Below are 20756 nucleotides of genomic sequence, written 5' to 3'. Positions count from 1 at the left end.
ATATCCACATAAGACAAGTTAATCTTCTGGCACATATCTAAAGATTGGGTGCACACTCATTCATTATTCATAAAGGAATCTGAGAAACCCAAAAGTGCTCAGTTCTGCATGTCATTGTAGGGATATAAAGGTACTGTTACATGTTTTTTGTTCCCAAGAACACGATTCAAAGATCTCCATCAAGTGTCAGTGAAATTACATGAGAAACAACCAGGGAAACCAGAAAGCAGACTATGACACATTGAAAATAATGTAAATTATAGGTCCTGGTAACATGATAACCTGATGAAAGATAGAACTATGTACACAAGCAGAACTTTACAATCTGGATAAAAATATGTTGGACCATTCAATATGCATTGATAAATAAAACCTAAAGCAGGTAATTGTTTTGGACTGAGCCCTTCCTTGTACTAGGTACTAAAAGGTGAATTCAAAACAGAATGAGGTCATTCATATTAAACTAAATTTTCCTATCATGTGAGCGCCGTGTGTGTGTGTGTGTGTGTGTGTGTGTGTGTGTGTGTGAGTGTGTGTGTACACTTATGGAGGAAAGTAGAGAGCATTGGATCCCCAAGAGCTTGGGTTATTGGTAGTTGTAAGATGATTGATGTGGGTCCTAGGGATCAAACTCTGGTCCTCCTAAAGAGCAGTTATGTGCACTTAACCACTAAGACAATGCTCCATCCCCTTCATTTAAAATATTTTTATCTATCTATCTATCTATCTATCTATCTATCTATCTATCTATCTATCTATCTGTTTTTATTAAGTGTGTGTAAGGTGGTTGCAGAGTCCAGAAAAGGGTGTTGGATTCCTGGGACTGGAATTAAGGTTGCTTGTTAGCTACCTGACCTGGGTACTGGGAACCAAAACTCTGGTCCCTTGCAAGAATAGCAAGCACTCCTAAGGTAATCTCTCTCTCTCTCTCTCTCTCTCTCTCTCTCTCTCACACACACACACACACACACACACACACACACACACACACACCTCTGAACTCCAAAGGATTGAGACGCAAGAAACAACAAGGAATATGAGACTAATACTCATTTAGGGAAATTTAAATTATAAAGCCTCTAATAGGATTAATTTTGGACGATTGTAGAAATAAGATGTCAGGCAACGAGACCATGCCTGTGACAGTTGATTGGAATCAAAATACTCCACAGTCTTGGTGTCATTTTGGAGGAAGATGGGGATTCTGATTAACTTTAAATTTCAAATATGCATGTTAAGAAATGAATGTTAATCATTGAAGTATAAATTATCTTATACTATAAATATATAATGCATATTTTTTCAAAACAGAAATAGGATGACATCACAATTCAAGAGAAGACAAAGAAAAAGATACACAATGTTAGAAAAAAGTAACATGGTAGAAATAAAGTCAAATGTGTCAGTAATGATAATATATAACCAGACCAGCTGTCAATTAAGGCTGCCTCAGACTGACCTAAATATGTAGTCATATAACACCTGAGGAACACAGAAACAAACTAAACATAAAGAGATAGGGAACACTTCTTTTAGTAAATACAAGTCAAAAACAGTGACTAGAACAACTGTCATTTCAAACAAAGTGAACATTAGAGAGAAAAAACACAAGCTTTCTCTGTGTAACAGCTCTGGCTGTCCTGAAACTCACTCTATAGACCAGGCTGGCCTTGAACCTACAGAGATCTGTCTGCCTCTGTGTCTCAAGTGCTGGGATTAAAATGTGTACCACTATTTTAGCCTGGCTAAAATCCACAGTCTTAGTGGGGAGTTTTAATATACATTCACAGAAATGTATTAAAAAGATGAACCCTTCATAGGAACATGGACTAAATCTTTTAACATGTATAAAATTTATTTGAATGTAGTTGCAGGCTTGTCCTACTTTGAACCCAACAATCAGAGAGAATATGTACTGTTAGGCACATATGAAACAAACATTGTACCAACTAGGGTGCAAAGCAGACCTCAACAAATAGGAAATACTTCTTCCTGCCAGATTCAGATCTTTGTGTATCTAGGGAAAAAACTAATTTCATCATAATAAGCACAGAACAAATAAAAGGTAAAGCTTCATCTAAAATCAATCAGTACTGTGCCATAATGTATTGTTCTTGCTAAGAAGAAAGTCCTTTAGCTATTTTGGACTATCTGTATCACTGTTTATCCTTCCGAATTATAATCAAGACCTGACTGTTCTCTGACAGGAAGTCCCATATGAGAAGAGCATTGTGGATAATCTTTTTGTACACTGTGAAGATGTGTCTCTGTCAAGGCACCTTCTGATTGGCTTAATAAAGAGCTGAATGGCCAATAGCTAGGCAGGAGAGAATGGGCAAGACTTCTGGGCAGAGTTAGGAACTCTGGGAAGAAGAGATACAGGATTTGCCAGCCAGACATGGAGGAAGTGGGATGTACAGTACTGAGGAGAGGTAACGGGCCATGTAGAGAATGTTGATTAATAAAAATGGGTTAAATTAAGTTTTAAGAGCTAGTTGAGAGCAAGCCTAAGCTAAGGCCAAGATTTTATACTTGATAATAAGTTCCTGTGTCATTATTTTGGAGATGGCGGTCCAAAGACCTGCTACAGAAGACATTTGCCATACATGCATCCGAGAGGACCTGTATCTAGAATATATAAAGAACTAATACAAATTAATAAAGACAGCTGAATTATAGATAACCAAAAATACTTGAACACCTCCCAAGGGGATATCAAAATGGCTAATGGGAGGGAAATGGGTATTCAGTACTGATAGTCACAAGGAGAGCTCTTTGTACTGCTGGTGGGATTATAAATTATTACATCTATTTTAGAAAAAAATGTTAAGCAATACCTCCTAACTTGGAACATATATTTTCAAATAATTCTACACACGTGTTCATGGCCATAAAGAAGGATGTCCCAGTGTTCATTCCAGCTCTATTCATACTATCCCAAACCTGAAAACAATGCAAATGTACAACCACAATAAAACAAACGGTAGCATATTTATGGAGCAGAATTCTATATGGCAATGAAGATGAGAGAATGTACATGAAACAGTCCACATACACAATTCTATCTGTATGTTTAAGAACAGGCAAAACCAACCTTTGGTGATACAGGACAGAGCAGTGGCTGCTCCTAGGTGGGGATGTCGGTTGCGGTTGTTAACAGAAAAGAAGAAACTTTGGGAGTGCTGAGAATATTTTATATACTGGCTTCCACTATGTATAAGTTTGAGCTGTATATTTAGCAACTTGTCTGCCATTATATTTCTAATGACTCAAGGAAGATATTTAAATTTGTATCTTTCAAATCTTACTTAAAGGAGGAATGTACGTTGTATATAGGTTATTCAAAGTTGAAATGTGAATACTTTAAATTATAAAGTAAAATCAATCTCAGTCCAAATGTTTCATATTAAAAGTATGTAATGCAGAGATCTGAATTTAATTTAGAAAGATTTCTTACCAAAATACACACAAAAAAGTAAAAACTATAGCTTTTGAGAGGGTGAACCATGGGCTCAGATACAGTTAAGATTTTACAGAAAAGCCTCATTTTAATATACATTGCAAACTTAAAAATAAAATAGTGAAAAAGTTTTGAGAGGCATATGTTTGGAAGACACCTTCCAAAGGGGACATCTGAATGTTTGGGCAATGTCCTTTGTATATCCTGTAGGGTTTATGCTGTGCAGAGTTCAGACTCATAAAGCCACTGTTGCCCTAATTCCAGGCTGTTCCACAGGGAATAAAGAGGTTTTTCAGATGTACTACTTTGCTAACTAATTAATTTATGCTTTTACTGGTACTTCTCTTTTTGATAACTCATCTAAAAAACAATGATTGGTGCTGGTTGTGGTGGCACATGCCAGTAGGATCTGTCGAAAAGAACAATGATTGCAATTAATGTGTCATACTGTACTTATTGTTAAAATGGCACTTAAATCAAATGTGAGCATCCCATACTTTAATACAGATTAGGGCACTGGGACATTGAATTTTTCCTGAGATCATGTATACTCAATCTGATCTAGAGGAGAAAGTAAAAAGGGAAGAATATGTTTATAGAAATGATGAAAGAAATAAAAATACTCATTTCATTTTCCAATGGAATTGAGACTTAAAAAACTCTGCTGAACTCTGTGTATTTCTTTCAAGAATTGCAGAGGCATGAAGTACTATGAAGGCCCTAATTCTGTGGCCAACAGTCTCTCTTGTTAATGACAACTCACTTACGTTTCTGAAATATCCATGATAAAAACCCAACCCTCCAGCATTTTGGTTTGGTAGCTGTCCATGTAAAAGATGGGGCTTTCCCCCAATCCTGCAAAGAGTAGGACAGAATGGAAATATGTATTCAAAGATGATAATCACAATCAAAGAAGAGAACCACAACACAGCCATTTGTAATTGCTCTATTTATTAATACATATTATCACAAATGTTCACAATATCAATGCATTCTTGTTGGCATGCTAGACAGAGGCATTATTTTTAAGATCTTTTAAAAATATCTTGACTTTCATTTCCCCTCTACACTCACTTTTAAATTGATCTGATGAGGTCCTCAAAGTCTATAATGTCAGTGCAAGGAAAAAAAATAAAGAGAAAGTAAAATAATAGAAATTAGTTAGGGCAAATCAAAAGTAGTATCTGTGCCTTCAGGGGGAGTAACAACATAGCCTTGTAACAGGATTATACAGGTTTCATCTGAGAGGAAATCCTACACTAAGCTGTCTCTACACACCCACGTGTGGAACATTTATGAGCAAGGAAGCCACCTAATGCTTAACAACAGTTTCCACCATGCATGCCACATGCTGTTTTTTCCCTTATAAATAACTCCCACTGTGTCTTTCCACATGTCCTAGGCAGCCTAAAGAAGGTAGGGAATAATCCCAGTAAAGAGAAAACCAAACCAAATCAGATTAAGCAAAAAAAAAGATAACTAACATCTGCTTATTTACGAAAAGTTGCGTGGCATTCATGGACCACAGTGAGGGGCTGACTGAAGCCTCCCCTACTACATGCAGGGCCACAAGGGGCCAGTGATGATGTGATAACCAGTCACCTACAGTTGGACCAGGTACATGTGAGAGAGCTGGCACTCACAGAGCCTTAGGGGGGGGGGTTTCACTATGACAAGCTGCAGGGGGCCTGGCTACACTGTGTGGCACAACAGGGCTTCACAAGATGGACACTACACATGATGTGGGCTGAAAGGCAGAGTGTAGACTGGGTAGGAGTGTCAGTTGCACATGGGGGTGGGGTTGTGGGGAGTGGGTGGTGGGAGCAGGGCAGGGATATTATGTACTGTGCTCTAACGTTCTTTGGAAGTCTTTCAGAGATTGCGGCAGTTCCTTTTAAAAACAGGCCTCTTATTCCATAGTTCTTGAAAGACTGAGAGAAAGAGAAAAAGAAAACATGTGAGTGATTCGCCATCACAAGCAGCCTACACAAATAGGTACAACGTGAAGAGTAAGCATTCCCATGTTTTCACAATGGCATCTGCCCCACCTCCTCATTAGAGATTTCCATGTATGGCTAACACCAGGTAGTTTAATGGCTGGGCCCTCTTCCAGCCCATTTGAAGGATAGTATGGGCACCAAAGGGAAAAACACTCAGATCCAATACTCTCCACTGCCACTTACCTTCTCTTTACACCATCTCATATTGATTGGCAGTGATGAACCGGGACAGACAGCAAGCCAACAGCATGCCAATCAACTGTTGCCAAGGAAAACAAATGAAAAAGAATTTCACGTTACAAAGCTATACCCTTCTTTCAATTCTAGATGTATTTAGTTTTGATACTGTATATATCTACCTGTCAACACAAAGAGCTATCATGATATACATGGATCCCTAGATAGAACTTTCAGTAAACAGAGGTTTCCTTAGGTAGAAAGGGCAAAGGTCAGGAGTGAAGAACAAACAGGATTTGAATTGTGGTATCTAAGCTTGAGGAAGTCTAAGTGTGGGGCCAGTGGGAAGTTCTAAAACTGGCTATAAGGTCCAGTTTCTCATAAAATCACGTGCAAAGGGGGCACGGAGAAGACATAAAGTAGATGAAGAAAAGTGAGAGGGAGAAAGGGACATGGAGAGGCAGGAGAAGAAGAGAGAAAAGCGGGGAGTAGGTGGTGCTGAGCTTTCCCACACACTCTGGCCTCTGTTCAGCAGAGGAGAGCCAAGGCACAACACTTTCATGCCTATCAACCAGTATTTGTGATGTTTGGCTCTATGGTATCTGAGCAAATTTTATAAAGCTTGTCCACTGGGATATTTGACTAGGCTCTGTGGGGGTGATTCTTCCTGAAGAGGCATCTTGAAGTGGTTGGCTACCATTGCCCCAGGGAGGTCCTGGGTATCTGGTATCTGGAAGCCACTCCTTATCGTCCAGGAATTTGGAGGTTGATGGAGACATGTGTAAATAACTGCAGTTCCTAGTACCTCTAAACAGGAAGACCAGCCATGACCATCCATCCCCCTCCCTCCCACCTGGGAAGAGCCAGCCATGACCATTTCCCTCCTAGGAACTAGCTAAGCACAGTCTGTGTCAAGTCTCTGACCTGCCTGGCCATGTGAGTGAGTGGTAGGGAATGCACAATGCTAGTGGGCTTTGTGATTTCTCTTCTTATCTCAACCTCTGTGTGGCTCTCTGGTGAGACCCGGACTTGCTATAGTGTTTCATGCTCCTCAGAATCAAAGCTCCTCTTTCATTGTTCTAGTGTGCCTCAGAGCATCTTCAACCTTTCCCAAGGCACACATTTCTTTAAGACAGCATAGTTAGACTAATGATCATCAGGTTAGCTAGCTATTTGACTAAGCATAAATTCCTTTACAGGGATGCTTGAGAGAAGTGTGGACAACACTTGATGCATCTCACTGATGAAAACAGGATCTTTCTATCCTTTCACTTACATACCATGACTACATAGGCATATTCTTAGATAAGAAGCTTCATCAACAAGATCCCAGGCTCACTGAGGTATTCTTCTCTTTATGTAGTGTATTGGCATCATGTCACTTTATTTCTTTAGGAAAGCCATAAAGGAAGATTTCAAGTGTGTGTGTGTGTGTGTGTGTGTGTGTGTTCATATGACAACCACATTTCTATATTTCTGGTGTTAACAACCTGTGTTAAGGAAACTATATGCTCAAGGCTGTCAAGTGTATCCTAACATTTACATGAATCACAAGGTTTGGGATTCTTGAAATTGTCCCTAGGCCATTATGAAATGTTACTAAGTGTTAATACTGAAATGTTACAGCAATTGGGAGAAAGTTCAGGGCAGTAACTGCCTTTGAAAAGTCTCCGGAGACTGAGTTAATTGCACTGTTTGTGATCCAACTCTGGTTTGTCTGTGTGTTGGCATGTTGGGGGCATAATTCGTTCCATGAGTGTGAAAACAATGAAGTATGTTTCAGGAGGATTTTAAAATTGCAACAAGAGAAAACACAGTGACTTATTTCACATGCTCTTGGGAGATGATATGTCACACAGGTTTTGATAACTGCTTAGGAAGAAAAGCATTTCACTTTCTCTAATGCTAAGCTCTACTTGGCAGAGACATACTAACAAGTTAAGGATCTATCTCTGGTTTAAGGGCCACATAAGTAGTAATTTACTATACTATAAAGTTAGAATTTAGCTACTTTTTTTTAACTTTATATTTCAATAAAAACATCTCAGGAACAAGCTTGAATAAACTGCATTTATATTGCACAGAGAAAGTTAGACTTTGAGATAGCCTCTATAGACATGGAAATTTGCAGCTATTACCAAGCTATCAACTGGCTTTTCTGTGAAAAATGATCTGTTAGTATGAAAAAAAATCTGAGTTTTTTGAGCTGCTAAGTATATATGTCAGTCCTTGTACCCACAGTAATATCATAACAAGGATATACCATTTGTTCAAGAGACCAGAAGCCAGTAAAACAGGACCTTACTGGCTAGAGGAAGGCTACATTGCAGATTTAGCTTAAATGCATTCTATCCTTTAGAATGTTTAACTTACTTAACTGGCATAATTATATCTCCCACTGGTATGTAAAAGGTGAATGGAGATAACGAGATGGACAGTTTAATACACAAATAATTAAGTTTCCTCTTAAGAAACAGAAGAGTCAAATCCAAGCATTAAAATAATGTTGACAAGATGAAGATTGCTAAATGGGCTTTCTTTAAATGGAACAATGCCATGTGTAATCCACAGAAACTAAGAAAGAACAAAAAAAGGACAGGTCAACTGGGGAAAGAGCCTTCCTCAAATCTCGACCAGCCAGCTGATGTTTAGAGTTGTTTATAGTCCAATAAAGCCAGCACCCTGTTCTCTTACCCTCCATTTGATCTGCCAAGAAGCAAGTTGTTTTACTGGAGGTAGTCATTAGTTGAACTGTAACCAATACTCTCTTGACAGCAAAACTTCATTTAAGATGAAAAAGAAAAATCAATAAACAGATGACCTGAGGCCTAACGAGCAAGGATCTCTGACCCTATCTATCAGCATTCCCCAGAACACAGGAAGACAGTCTGAGAATCTGGAGGCCAGGGAGGCAAACAAGACTGGGAGGCTGGGAAAGGCATCACCATCTGAGTACCTGGGAGAATGCGATTCCAAATGCCACTCCAGCAATGATCCCCATGTTAGTCTCCATGAAACTGGTCACCAGATCATAACAGCCCTGCAAAAAAGAATATGGGTAGTCAAATCAACCAACCAATCCATCAACCAACCAACCAACCAACCAACCAACCATCCAACTAACCAACCAACAAACCAACCAACTGAAGAATTCAAACATACAAAAAATATAGATGGTAGTAAAATGAACCCACACAGGACACTTCCCTTAATTATACAATTAATTATAATTAATATATGTAGTCAAATGTTTCACTGAGACCTCCCCAAAACACATTTCCTGGCAAATTCCAGACATAATTTCACTTATGAACTTGTCATTAGTAGGATTAAATCTATCAAAAAATATAAAAGTTCTATGAAGTAAACTCTGTAGAGATAGAAATGGAAACATGCAAAGATCAAAAGTAATTCCAAAACTTTGAACTGAAAATTTCATGAACACCATTAGGGTGGTCATTGTAGCACATGTCTTCAATCTCAGTATTTGGGAGGCAGAGGCAGGTGGATTTTGTGAGCTTGACACCAGCTTAGTTTATGTAGCAAGTTCTAGGCCAGCCAGGGCTAGATAGTGAGATCTTGTCTCAAATAAAAACAAATACCGCCATTAGCATTTCATCAGGGAATGATGAACTCTTGGATAAAGAGAAATCATTTGGTCTGAGGAAAGTGTTCAAATAACTGGAAATTTTACAGAGTTCGAGTTACTCCTAGGAAATCCCTTAAGATTTTTTCTTAATAATAGAAATCTTCATTCTAGAATGAGCTTTGTCAACATTTACTATGCAACCTTGAATAAGTCACTTTACCTTTCAGAATGTCATTAATCTTATCCATAAGACCAAGTCAATTTCCTTTTCATTGCCAATCATCAAATATCATGATTAAATAGAGCAAGTGGAAGCATTTTAATGTTAAAATTAAATGTTGTTGATGTAGATTATATTTTATCAACCTAGTCCAGGTAGGAAACACCCACTTGTTTTGCATCCTTCATAATACAAAGAAAGGCAAAAGGTGACTATTACTACTAAATTCCTCACTTTTAGATCAGACAGCAGAACTAGAAGTGTGCATGTGTATACATGTGCAGGCATGTGTGTGTTTAAATGTACATTTATATGGAACTAAGCAAATCAACCTATTTCCGAGTTGACTTATTCAGCAAAGAATACATGGTGGTATTTTCCAATAAAGGACTCTGACTTGAATACATAAATTGTGTGAAAAATAAAGACATTTAGTGAACAGAATCAAAGTGGTTCTTGTTTTTCTGGAAGGTCATACTAAGTCATAATAACATCTGAATAACAACAACAACAACACCCCCCCTGCACTGTCTTTCATTTTAAATTCCAATTTCATTTAACAAAGCTCATAGTGTGTAGAAATTCTACCAATGCTATCTGCTGTAAATGATCTATCATATTCACAGCATCTTTACAGAGAGGGTACATTAATTTAGAACAGTGCTATAACATGGTTTCAATGCAATTTACAAAACATACCCCTTATTATCTGATATAAATATGAAGGGTAGTACATGCTGGCTCATGGAGAGCTGTCCAATTTGATTCTTTCCAGTTAGAAGCTTGTTGATTTCACTTTTTCTAGTGCTATGATACATCACATTACTTTCCAAAAGGAGCAAAAGGGAGAAACACCTGGGTTAGGAAGGCTTCTACAGACAGGAAGATAAGCAGCTATTCTAATACTCTCCCCAGTGGTGTTTCTCCAAGCTGGTCATCATCACAGCCTTTCTCCACACAGTGATGTCCAAGTGGGAGAAATGAGGCCCATACCATCAGCACTAGATTACACAACCTGATAATCCCACACAAAGAGAAGTAACAGGGAACATTGTCTTATTCTGGAAACTAGTTAGCAGAGATTTTTCTGCTCCCTCTGTCATGGCTTCAATTTTGCACTTAAACCAAACCTGTGTTTCTACAAGTACAGTTTCTACTCTTCTTGGGGGGTGGTGTTTGTTTTTGTTTCTCCAATGAGAGGGCTGTAACACAGGACTTCACACACACACTAGGTGACTCTATCACTGATTCACATCCCAGCTCTATTTTTGGACATCTCAAGAGTAGCTTTATTTTTGATTTGCTCATGTCAACCAGTAGGAGAAATCACAAACACGAGTAACTCACGGCAGGAGTTCAACTGTGGCATAAATAGTTCTCCCTGTTAAACTGAGTGTGGTTCTCCAGTGAGCAGCCTGGGACTTGTGAGAGACACCAAACTGGTGGTCCAACCCCAGACCTGTGGAACCAGCATCTGCCACATGCCTGGGATATTCCTTTTCAATACATTTTTAGTGAATTTGAATGCATTTTAACAAGCTGTCCAGATGTCTCATATGCCCATTAAAGCTTGAAAAGGAACTACTCTTCTGTAAAAAACAAAAATAAAAACAAAAAAGTTACCTAGTTTTACAACAAACAAGAAACCAGATCAATACATTCTATCAGTAATAGAGTAAACCAAAATGACAAGATGAGAATGCTTGGTTCCACACCTGAATTTCTTTTCTCTATGATTCATCATTCAGCCCTGAAGCCTACTCTCCAAGTAGCACAGCTCTGTACATGGAAGAATTGCTTTGATACTACAACCACAGGTCATGTTTGCATTCAACCTTAAGTCCTGCACTAAAGCACAAGCTTATCTTCCCACAACCATCTCTCTCAATTGCCTAATATGAAAGCCTGGTTGTCAAGCATGAGATAAATCTAGAGACCTGCTTAAGTCTCCTAGGAAACACTGAGAAACAGAACTGTTAATTTCCTCAAGCTCGCGGTGTGTCTAAATCAACAGTCGCCAATGAAAAAGCATCTGCCAGTGGCAGACTTTAACTATTTGGAGAAGGCAAGTTCCAGAGAGGTTCTGGAGGTATCTCTATAGCTGCTATGCAGAGTCAGTCCTTCATCCTCCTAACTGAACCTGCAGACATTTCATCATCTCTCTAGCAAAAGAAAAATAAATCCTGTGCCCTAAACCAAACAAGCAACACCCTGTGTAACGGCTCACACCTCCTCCTACCTGCTCCCTACCCACAATCTGTATAATAGAGGTTCCCCAGGTTACCAAGTAAAAGTCAAAGTTCATCATTTGGTGTTATCAGCAGGGAGGATTCAAAACACCAAATGATCTAGGGGATGATCTGCTTATTCTAAACTGCAGGATCCCTTAGATCTAGAATGTGGCAGCAATTAAGTCCTCCTAATGGGAGGATGCTGATGTTTATGAGCACCTACTATTACTGTCTCCATTCCATTCTCATCTCCCACTTTATATAGGTATCCGTAAGATGCTGAAAGAAAAAATAATTTGTAGCAGAGGCTCATGTAAGCATTAAATGAGAAAGTCTAATGAAATTCAGCAGACAAATTTCCATTGTATTCCCCTTTTCTCTCTAGGATCCACGTTAGAGAGATATGAAGGCAGTGACAGAGTAGTTGCGTAATTCTCCCATGTCTTTGAGGTACTTGGGGAACTACAAACTAGGATTGTAGTAGGGATAGGGAGTGAGGTCAAAGTATAGGCTGTTATCGAAATGGCAAAAATGCTACCTACCTTTCCTTCTACAAATAATTTTACAAATTACAGACACACTATAGGCCCCAAGTTTTCTTTTCTTTTCCAAGACAGGGTTTCTCTGTGTAGTTTTGGTGCCTGTCCTGGATCTTGCTCTGTAGACCAGGCTGGCCTCAAACTCACAGAGATCCGCCTGCCTCTGCCTCCCGAGTGCTGGGATTAAAGGCGTGTGCCACCACCGCCTGGCCCCAAGTTTTCTTTTACTTTTTCAAGATGTATTTTATTTTTTAGTGTGTGTGTGTGTGTGTGTGTGTGTGTGTGTGTGTGTGTGTGTGTGTGTATGTATGTGGGTATTCACATGTGCATATGCCTGTAGAGGCCAGAAGAGGGCGTCAGATTTCCTGGAGCTGGAGTTATAGGCAGTTGTGGGCCAGTCAACCTCCATGCTGAGAACTGAATCCCTGTCCTGTGCAAGAGCAACAAGCTCTCTTAACTTCTGAGCCATCTCTCCATCCCCTAGCCTTCCTTTTAGATGCTAACAGAAGATATTCCCTAGAAGGACCATTGTGAGAAAGGAAAAGTAATTTCAACATTGCTCAGATTACATTTGCATAGCAGCTAATACCTAGAGTGTCCTCAGTCTGTGCCTGATGTTATGTTCTAGATAATTTAGTCATTCATTCCTCATATTAACTCTAAGGAGCAAGAACTATTATAATCTCCAAGACAGGCACCAAAACTACACAGATAAACCCTGTCTCGAAAAACAAAAACAAAAACAACAGAAAAGAACTATTATAATCTACAGTTTACATATGGAAAAAACAAACCCGTGAAAGGTTAAGTAACTTCACCAAGATCCCACAACCAGAAAGTGCCTGATTCAGAATTTAAACTGGCTCTAGCCTCTGATTCAGATTTCTAGGTCCTTAATTTTCACAGAGGAATATTTATGTGAAAAAAAATATTTTTTAACCAAAATTTGGTGGGTGTTATTTTTACAAGCCACATGAACCAAAGCACTCACTCTCATAGATCACTTCTTATCCTCTATAAATCAAAGAGTCTCTCATATGCCAGGAAAGCAGGCACACTTCATAAAATGGCAGCAAATTGATGCATATGGCTGGCTACAGTGGAGATTACCCATGCAAAAGCCACACACAGTCTTATGAGAGGCAAAGGAAGCCTCACAGTTCAAGTTTATAAGAATATTCCAACAGGAGTTGGTGTTGTTGAAGCTGAGACAGTCAGTACCCAATCTTCCTGAATCATACCAACAGCAAAGTAAAAATTTCAGAATGACAAAATGAGCTCCCAGGACAGCAACAATGCCTTGCAGCACTCCCTGTTACAGGTTCCAATATAAAATGGGTAAAATACAGAAATGACCTCATAATATTCTAATCTTGAGAGAATGGCTATCATCTCTTGATGAATTATTCAGTAGGTGGCCCGATAACACAGAACTGTGAAGATATGAGAATAGAATGTTTCCTCAGTAAGAGAAGAAAATTTGCCCCATGGCTGATGAACTATAGGCATACCCAACAGTACATTCTGCCCCTTTGTTTCTCAAATCATAGCTTATACAGGGCACTTCACACCCAGTTGTACCATGTGTTCATGGTATTCTCTGTAAAGTGTCATCCAGGACTGACTTCTCTTCTGACTACTAGAAGTTCATTTCTCCCCTTTGCACTATGAACAGGCTTGCACATCTCTTTCCACCATCCTTTTTTCTGTTCGCTTCTTTGGGAATCAGGATGTTGACAGTGAGTTGAATTGGAGCTCCCTAAAATAAAGGCCACCCTCCCAGCAAAAGCAGACACCGTCTGTCAACTCTACCCCCTTCTTCCTGCCAAAGACTGGCACCCAGCTGTGAACAATTTCATGTTTCGATGGTATATTAAGTAGAAGAAAGGCACCAGAAAGAAGAAAGCAAACTCTCTCTGTCTGACACGGGCATCAAGGTTAACAGAACCTGTTTGCTAACACTTCGTAGCTGTGCCTGGTAGCTGCTTGCTGTGGGAGGGCCACGGGAGACGAATTGGAGGCACAGCTTCCTCTTTCAGAAGTGAGCAGCCTCAAGTGCTTCTCCTAGACAAGCAAGCACCACAAAGGAAGAAGCTCAACTCCCTCTGAGACCACCCTTTCGAACCTACTTGTCTTAATTTCCCCCAAGTAACTGTCCTCGTGAGCACGCAGCACCTGCCTGTCCCACTAGGGCTGGGAGGAAGAGGTACCTTCTGGTTCACTTTGGTGGCGGCCACAGTCAGGTTGTGCAGATCCAGGGGGTTACAGTCAGTTTCGTTCATGCAGCAACTAGGGGGGATGCCATGTTCCAGGAAGTAGGGGCTGTTGCTCCAGTTGGTGTAATTCTGCACGCCGCAGCAGCTCAGCTGTTCACAGAAAAAGAAAAAGAACTCAAGAATGCTTGAGCAAACACAGTGGCCTCCTCCCTTTCTGCCTTGAAACTTTCATGAGAAAAACAGCAGCCAGGCTTCCAATATAACATACCTATCTTTGGTGTGGAAAAATGAACTCAGCTCTACTACCAATCATCCTTTTCTTGGTGCCCATTTGAACTCAGACAAAGAAGCTGAGTCTACATTATATTGGCTTTCTTACCATCTCCACGGTGAAGTAGTACATCTCTGCCCTTGCTAAACATCACAGTTGTGTAAGAGTGTATTAAACATGCAGATGCATACATTAATTACACTCAGAATACTGATAGGCAGGTAATGGTTTCTCCAAGTTCTCCACTGGATGTACAATAATAAGTAAATAGCATAGAGAGATAGTTTATATATAGGATAGAAAGCTGGTATTGGTCAACTACAGCCCACTACCTGCTTGTCTCTGTAAAGGTGTTTGGAGAACTGTATTGCCTATTGCCCACCATTCCTTCAGTGCTGTGGTGGCAGAGTTGGTTATGACACAGTGTATAAGGCCCTCCCCCATAGCCTAAAGTATTTTCTAGTTCTCCCTTCTTAGGAAAGGTTATCTGACCTCTCATGTAGAGAATTTGAAAACAAATGACACAAAAATGTTATTGATTGGTAAAACCAAGCATATAGGTCCTTATAGTTTTGACTTTCCAGAAGTCTGAAATATCATCAAAATAAAATTTAAAATCTTACTGTTTTAAATTAAAAAAAAATTTTTTTGAAGTTTAAATACAATGACATCATTTTCCCTTCTGTGGGCCATACCTGACAGATCCTCAGTTCCTTTTTGGTCCTCTCTCTACCCTTCCTACAGGGCCCCCAACAAGTGCATGCTGATCACCTGACTTCTCTGTCTGGTCTGGAGACACCAATTCCAGAGAGGCAGCCTTCAGGAATCAGCTGTTATTGAGACTGACACATCCCCACCACCTAGGTCCTTTCCAACAGTTCAGCTTTTAAGGATAATGGGGTATTCTTGGCATGTTCAGCACTTTTACTAGTGCAAGACACTTGAGACTAACTTCCTAGAAAACTAAAGCCTGGGCACATGTTTGGAACCAACTCTTTGGAACCCAACTGAACTAAGAGTTAGAGAATGAGAATGAACACTACTTGCAACTTGTCTAACTTACCAACCCACCAGGCCTAGAGGTTGGAGCCCAGAACTTTGTATGCAAGCTCCATGCTCATCTCTTTTCCTGAAACTTACGCTGCGCTGCACATGGTCCACTGCCCGGCTCCTCTCATCATTGCCGTTGTAGTTCTGCATGGCATCCGTGTAAGTCCTCAGGAAGGTGTCCTTGATCTACAGAAGATCAAGGGGAATGCAGTTTCAGTTCCCTGGAGCCTAAACTGACTCAGAGTCCTATCAGTTCCTATCCCAGCAACACTTATTCTGAAATTTTCTCAGTAAGTGCTATCTAGGGAGGGGAAGCCCTATTTTTTGAGACAAAGGAGCTCAGAAAAGCCACCAAAGGTTTAACTAGCTGAGGAATTTAAAGAAATAAAAGTTGGTTTCAACCACCAATTTAGAGGGAACCAGGCCTGTGAGCTGGCTCACTGAAGTGGCGAGGTGGGTTCTGAAAGGGCTATAAGGGTGACTGACCAAACCTCAGGCATGGTTTTTCTAGTTATTTTTCTTTGAATTGATTCATAGCAAACTTCCTTCCTCTAACCTTCTTTGACTTTATGCAGATAGAATTGTAACAGACAGGCCACCAGCAGGATGGGAAGACTGAGGTTTTGGCCCCAAACTGACCTCTATTCTACCATACTAGAGTGGGACAAAAACTATCAGTCACTTTAACTCTAATCACCGAGTCAAAAAAAAAAAAAAAAAACAGGCTAAAAGACAAGAGCTTTTCTTGTTAGTAGAAAGTTAATGAAACCCTTTCTCCTTGTCAGTGACCACATTTGCCCTTGGATCATTTTTAAGTCCCATCCCTCTGAAAAGCTGAGGAAGGTGCAGTGTTGGGTATACAATTATGTCATGTGACTTATGGGAAACCTAACCCCTGATTGGTATAATGCCTCTGAATTAGAAGAACAGCAAGTAGCAATAATTATCTACTGGCAAGCTCAAAGCTAAATATGGTAATTCTCCCAATTAGACATAGTCCTTACTAAATTCTGGAAGCAATGTCTATGGGATAGCTGTAAGACATGAAGAGACACTAGCTATGGGACATTTAGCTACAGGCCAAAGTGCAAAGTGGCTACCAAACCCAACTCTGTCACCTCATTTTACTCCTGTTTTGTCTCTCAGGGTGGGGAGTTGTGTACAGAACAAGCTTTGTGTCACCCTGAGGACATACTCAAGAAACAAGATGGCGACTGCCTTGTAGGCAATCCGGGCTTCTTTACAACATCAGTCCAAGTAAATGGTACCAATGTGACCTACTGTCACCCTGTGACTTTCACCACTTAGTCAAAGTCAACCTTTGTTTGTGATCAAGGTGAGACTGCAATCCTAGAGACTACAATGAAAAGGGAGAAGAGGCCTTCTGGTATTCACACATGCACTTGGCTGTCTATCAGGGCTTCTGAGGTCACAACTTCACCTCATTTCTCTTTACTGTAGTAAGAATGGCCAGTCTACCTCTAGATGGACCATCATAGGGAACAGGTTCTGGAACTTAGCTTTGGCCTTTGGGATACCACGTACAGTCAAGGGCAAAGTCAGGACAATAGGAGAAGGAACAGAACACACACAAGGCAAGCTCCCAGGGAATATAACTAAAAACAGAGCCTAAGAAAACATGCTGCTAGACACTCAAGCCACAGTCACTGTTATGTTTTCATTACCACATACCTATCTACTACAGTGTTTCTGGTCTTTATGTGGTATAATAATGGATTTATAAGCAAGACAATTATCTCAGCTTGCCTCTAGTGTCAGAAATCTTACAGAGACACACATGTGCTTTGTGGAAATAGCTACTCTCAAAGGACTATTTAATCCATATTGGAAGTCAGTGCTTTAAAGCAGAGAAGAGAATCATTTTATGAAAGAGCTGCGGAGAAAATCCAAGTGAGGATCCACAATGGAGCGTGTAAAAGTTTGGGGGAAGTTCCTGGCTAGCCTGTATGCACCCTTTACACACTCCATTCATTTTCAAATCTCCTCTCCACAAAGACTCTTTAACTGAGTTTCCCACTGAGTATACTCACCTCATGACGAAAGACAAATCCAGAAATGCCAGCTACAAGCTCAGCCAGGAACACCAGGGACAGGAACATGGCATACTAAAAATGAAGCAAACAAGGACAAAGTCACAAGGCAGCATTAAGAAGAGGGCTTGGAAGGGCTGAGAAACAGTTCATCAGTTAAGAGCACATCCTGCTCTTTAGAGGACCCAAGTTAAGTTCACAGCATCAATGTCAGGTGACTCACAAATGCCTGTAGTTCAGCTCCAAGGGCATCCAATGCCTCCGGCCTCTGTGGGCACCTGCACTCACATGGATATACCTACATACAGTCACAGATCCACCCTACACACACAGGCAGAGACATAGATCCACCCCCCCACACACACACACAGACAGAGACATAGACAGCTAGAGAGAGAGAGAGAGAGAGAGAGAGAGAGAGAAAGAGAAACAGACAGACAGATAAAATAAACCTTAAAAAGAGGGCCTTTTAAGGGTAAGCATCTTTCTGCTAGGGGCAATTAGACAAGTCCTTATTATCCCTAGAGAAAGTTTAGAAAATGTAATAACCTGTCTTTTTAACATGCACAAACATTTTGGGGCGTGGATGCGGAGAAGACCTCAACCAACACTGACCACGTGCCCATCGGCTCAGACGAATCAAGAGAAACCTGAAAGGGTCATCCACTTTAAAGAGTTACCTACTTTCAATATGAAAACACATAAACTAGAAAATACATCTGCTCTGCAGGTCACGGTTCTGTCCTGTTTGGGAGACTTCCACCAATGTCTTCTTTGCAGATGACTTTCATTTCTTTTTCACACTCTTTTTGAAGTGTTGGGCATGGAACTTAGGGCCCTCAGTACTATACCACTGAGCTGCCACCCCAGCCCTGCCTGTTCTATTTTATAACTTCCAATTATTGGAAAGACTTCTTTGCTCCTGGCCATAGGCCTACCTACTTCCAATTTCCATTTGCTAGTATTGGTTCTGCTTTCAGAAAATAGTATGTACATTAGCCGTTTGCATGTATGAACATGGCCAGGACGCACAGTTGCACTTTGCATTTGGGCAAACTTCTCCATTTTCTTGGCAACATCTCATGGTAAATGACTACAAATCCACTTTATTTGGAAGTATACCCTCTTATCTGTTGTCAAAGACCAGAATGTGTATAGCAGGATTTCCTCTTCACTATTTTGATTATCCCTGAACATTGTAGCCTCAGCAGGTTCTTGTGGGGATGCTTGCCTCTGGGCTGGGCACTGAATGGAATTTACAGCTTCTAAGAAAGACACTACTACTACTAATCCCAAATGTTTCTCATCTCATTCTGCCTGCACTTCCTAATTTGAAACATACACACTTTTCTCTGTGTCTCTGTTTCTCTCTCTTTGTACACATGCAGGCAAACATCTGAGTTCAAGGACATTACACAGCACTTATGAGTTATGTAGGCTTTCCCCCTTTTTCTGACTTTGAAAAACAGACAAAAGGAAGAGGAATTAACTCCTTATCAACAAGTCATATGTCTTATAACCTGCCTATTCTCCTCTCAAAATGAAATGTAGCAGTTCTGAATGCTTGTAATGACCATAAATGATGATCTGGGTGGATTACACAATGTCACATAACTTATCATGTGTACATATGACTTTCAAGTATACAAATACACACACACACACACACACACACACACACACACACACACACACATATATATATATATATATATATATATATATATATAACTCTTCTTAGTGATATATACTTTAAAATAAGGAAGCACTAGGTTAAAATATTCATTTTTCTAAATATTAACACAATTCTTTACAAACAGTACAACCACTAAAATATTAAGCATGATGTTATGATGCCCTATGTACATAATTTCTCTCTAAACTTCATAGAAAGTATGATCAGAAGTATCATTACTCTGTAGACAGTCTCATACAAAGCCTACAATCTTCCTGAAAGTTCTATGGGAAGATAACTATCAGGAGGCAAGTGGGGAAAAGGACATCCTCTTTGGGCCTCCATATAGGACAAATTACTATTGTTCATGATTTTTCACTTATTAAGGCTAAAGTTAAGGAGGACCATAACATTCTAATGATTGTTAAAAGCACAATAAGGGCCTTTCAGCAGTCTGCCTTTCCCTTTGGGGACACAACGCTGCTCTGTCTACACTATTATTGTACAGGCCTCTGCAGTGGTCTTAGAAGCCAGTTGCTGTCGTTGCATCTGAGTGAGGGGTTCTAGCCTAGGTCAACTCCCACAACAATGGGTCAGAGAGTGTGAGTAGACCGAAAAGCATACACAGGCATCCTCACATGATAAGTCTCAAGGATGTAGGGAGGCCTGGTCCAATGGGATCTTGGAATGGAAGGCTGCCTGTGTTCAAGGATGTTCCCTTGCTCACCAAAGCTGCACATGGAATGCCTGAGTAGATTTCCAAACCAGAGTTTGAGACTAGCACAGGGCATCTTGCCAGGAAGATATTAATTGGTCACTGGAATCAATGGCCAGTGCCTCGCTAATCTACCTCAGGAAGCTGGGACTATGTTTGCTGTGCCAGGCTGTGTCTGGGATTGTTTTTCCCACTGGGAGGATTGGAAGGTGGATCACTTAAGAGTCTGGTGTAAAATTAAAGTCAATGAATATTAATGTCTTTTATTTTTTTGGTGGCCTCAAGAAGGGCTTCCTAACCATCATATGGATTTATTGTTTTACAAAAATAATTGAGAAAGCATATTATGCTGAGATCCCCTTACCAGTTTCAGCATCCATGGGCTACCACGGCATGTAGCAAAGCATCCAAAGAGGCCAAAAACAACGATAGTGGTACCGGTCCCGATGAGCACGTATGGAGCATTTGTGGAGTTCTCGGCAATAAGGGAGATGTAGGTGCCCAAAGTAAGCTTTCCCCAGACTCCAACAGCCAACAGGATCACTCCAGTGATCTGAAAAAG

General features: G+C 40.2%; 1 protein-coding gene across 1 annotated transcript in view; it reads right to left on the bottom strand.

Moving 5' to 3' along the window:
- Nucleotides 1-4390: 4390 nt before the first annotated feature.
- The window catches only part of Tspan7 (tetraspanin 7), a 100292-nt gene continuing 83926 nt past the window's right edge, over nt 4391-20756 (bottom strand). The window contains exons 2-8 of the mRNA XM_036174977.1: nt 20559-20747; nt 17805-17879; nt 15844-15939; nt 14427-14582; nt 8594-8677; nt 5644-5719; nt 4391-5391 (exon numbers count right to left, since the gene is read on the bottom strand). Of these exons, the coding sequence (XP_036030870.1) occupies nt 5651-5719; nt 8594-8677; nt 14427-14582; nt 15844-15939; nt 17805-17879; nt 20559-20747 (669 nt within the window). The 3' untranslated portion in view covers nt 4391-5391; nt 5644-5650. The remainder of the gene's footprint in view (nt 5392-5643; nt 5720-8593; nt 8678-14426; nt 14583-15843; nt 15940-17804; nt 17880-20558; nt 20748-20756) is intronic.

The sequence above is a fragment of the Onychomys torridus genome, chromosome X, assembly GCF_903995425.1.
Source record: "Onychomys torridus chromosome X, mOncTor1.1, whole genome shotgun sequence".
Lineage (NCBI taxonomy): Eukaryota > Metazoa > Chordata > Mammalia > Rodentia > Cricetidae > Onychomys > Onychomys torridus.
This window is presented reverse-complemented; position numbering and strand designations above follow the sequence as displayed.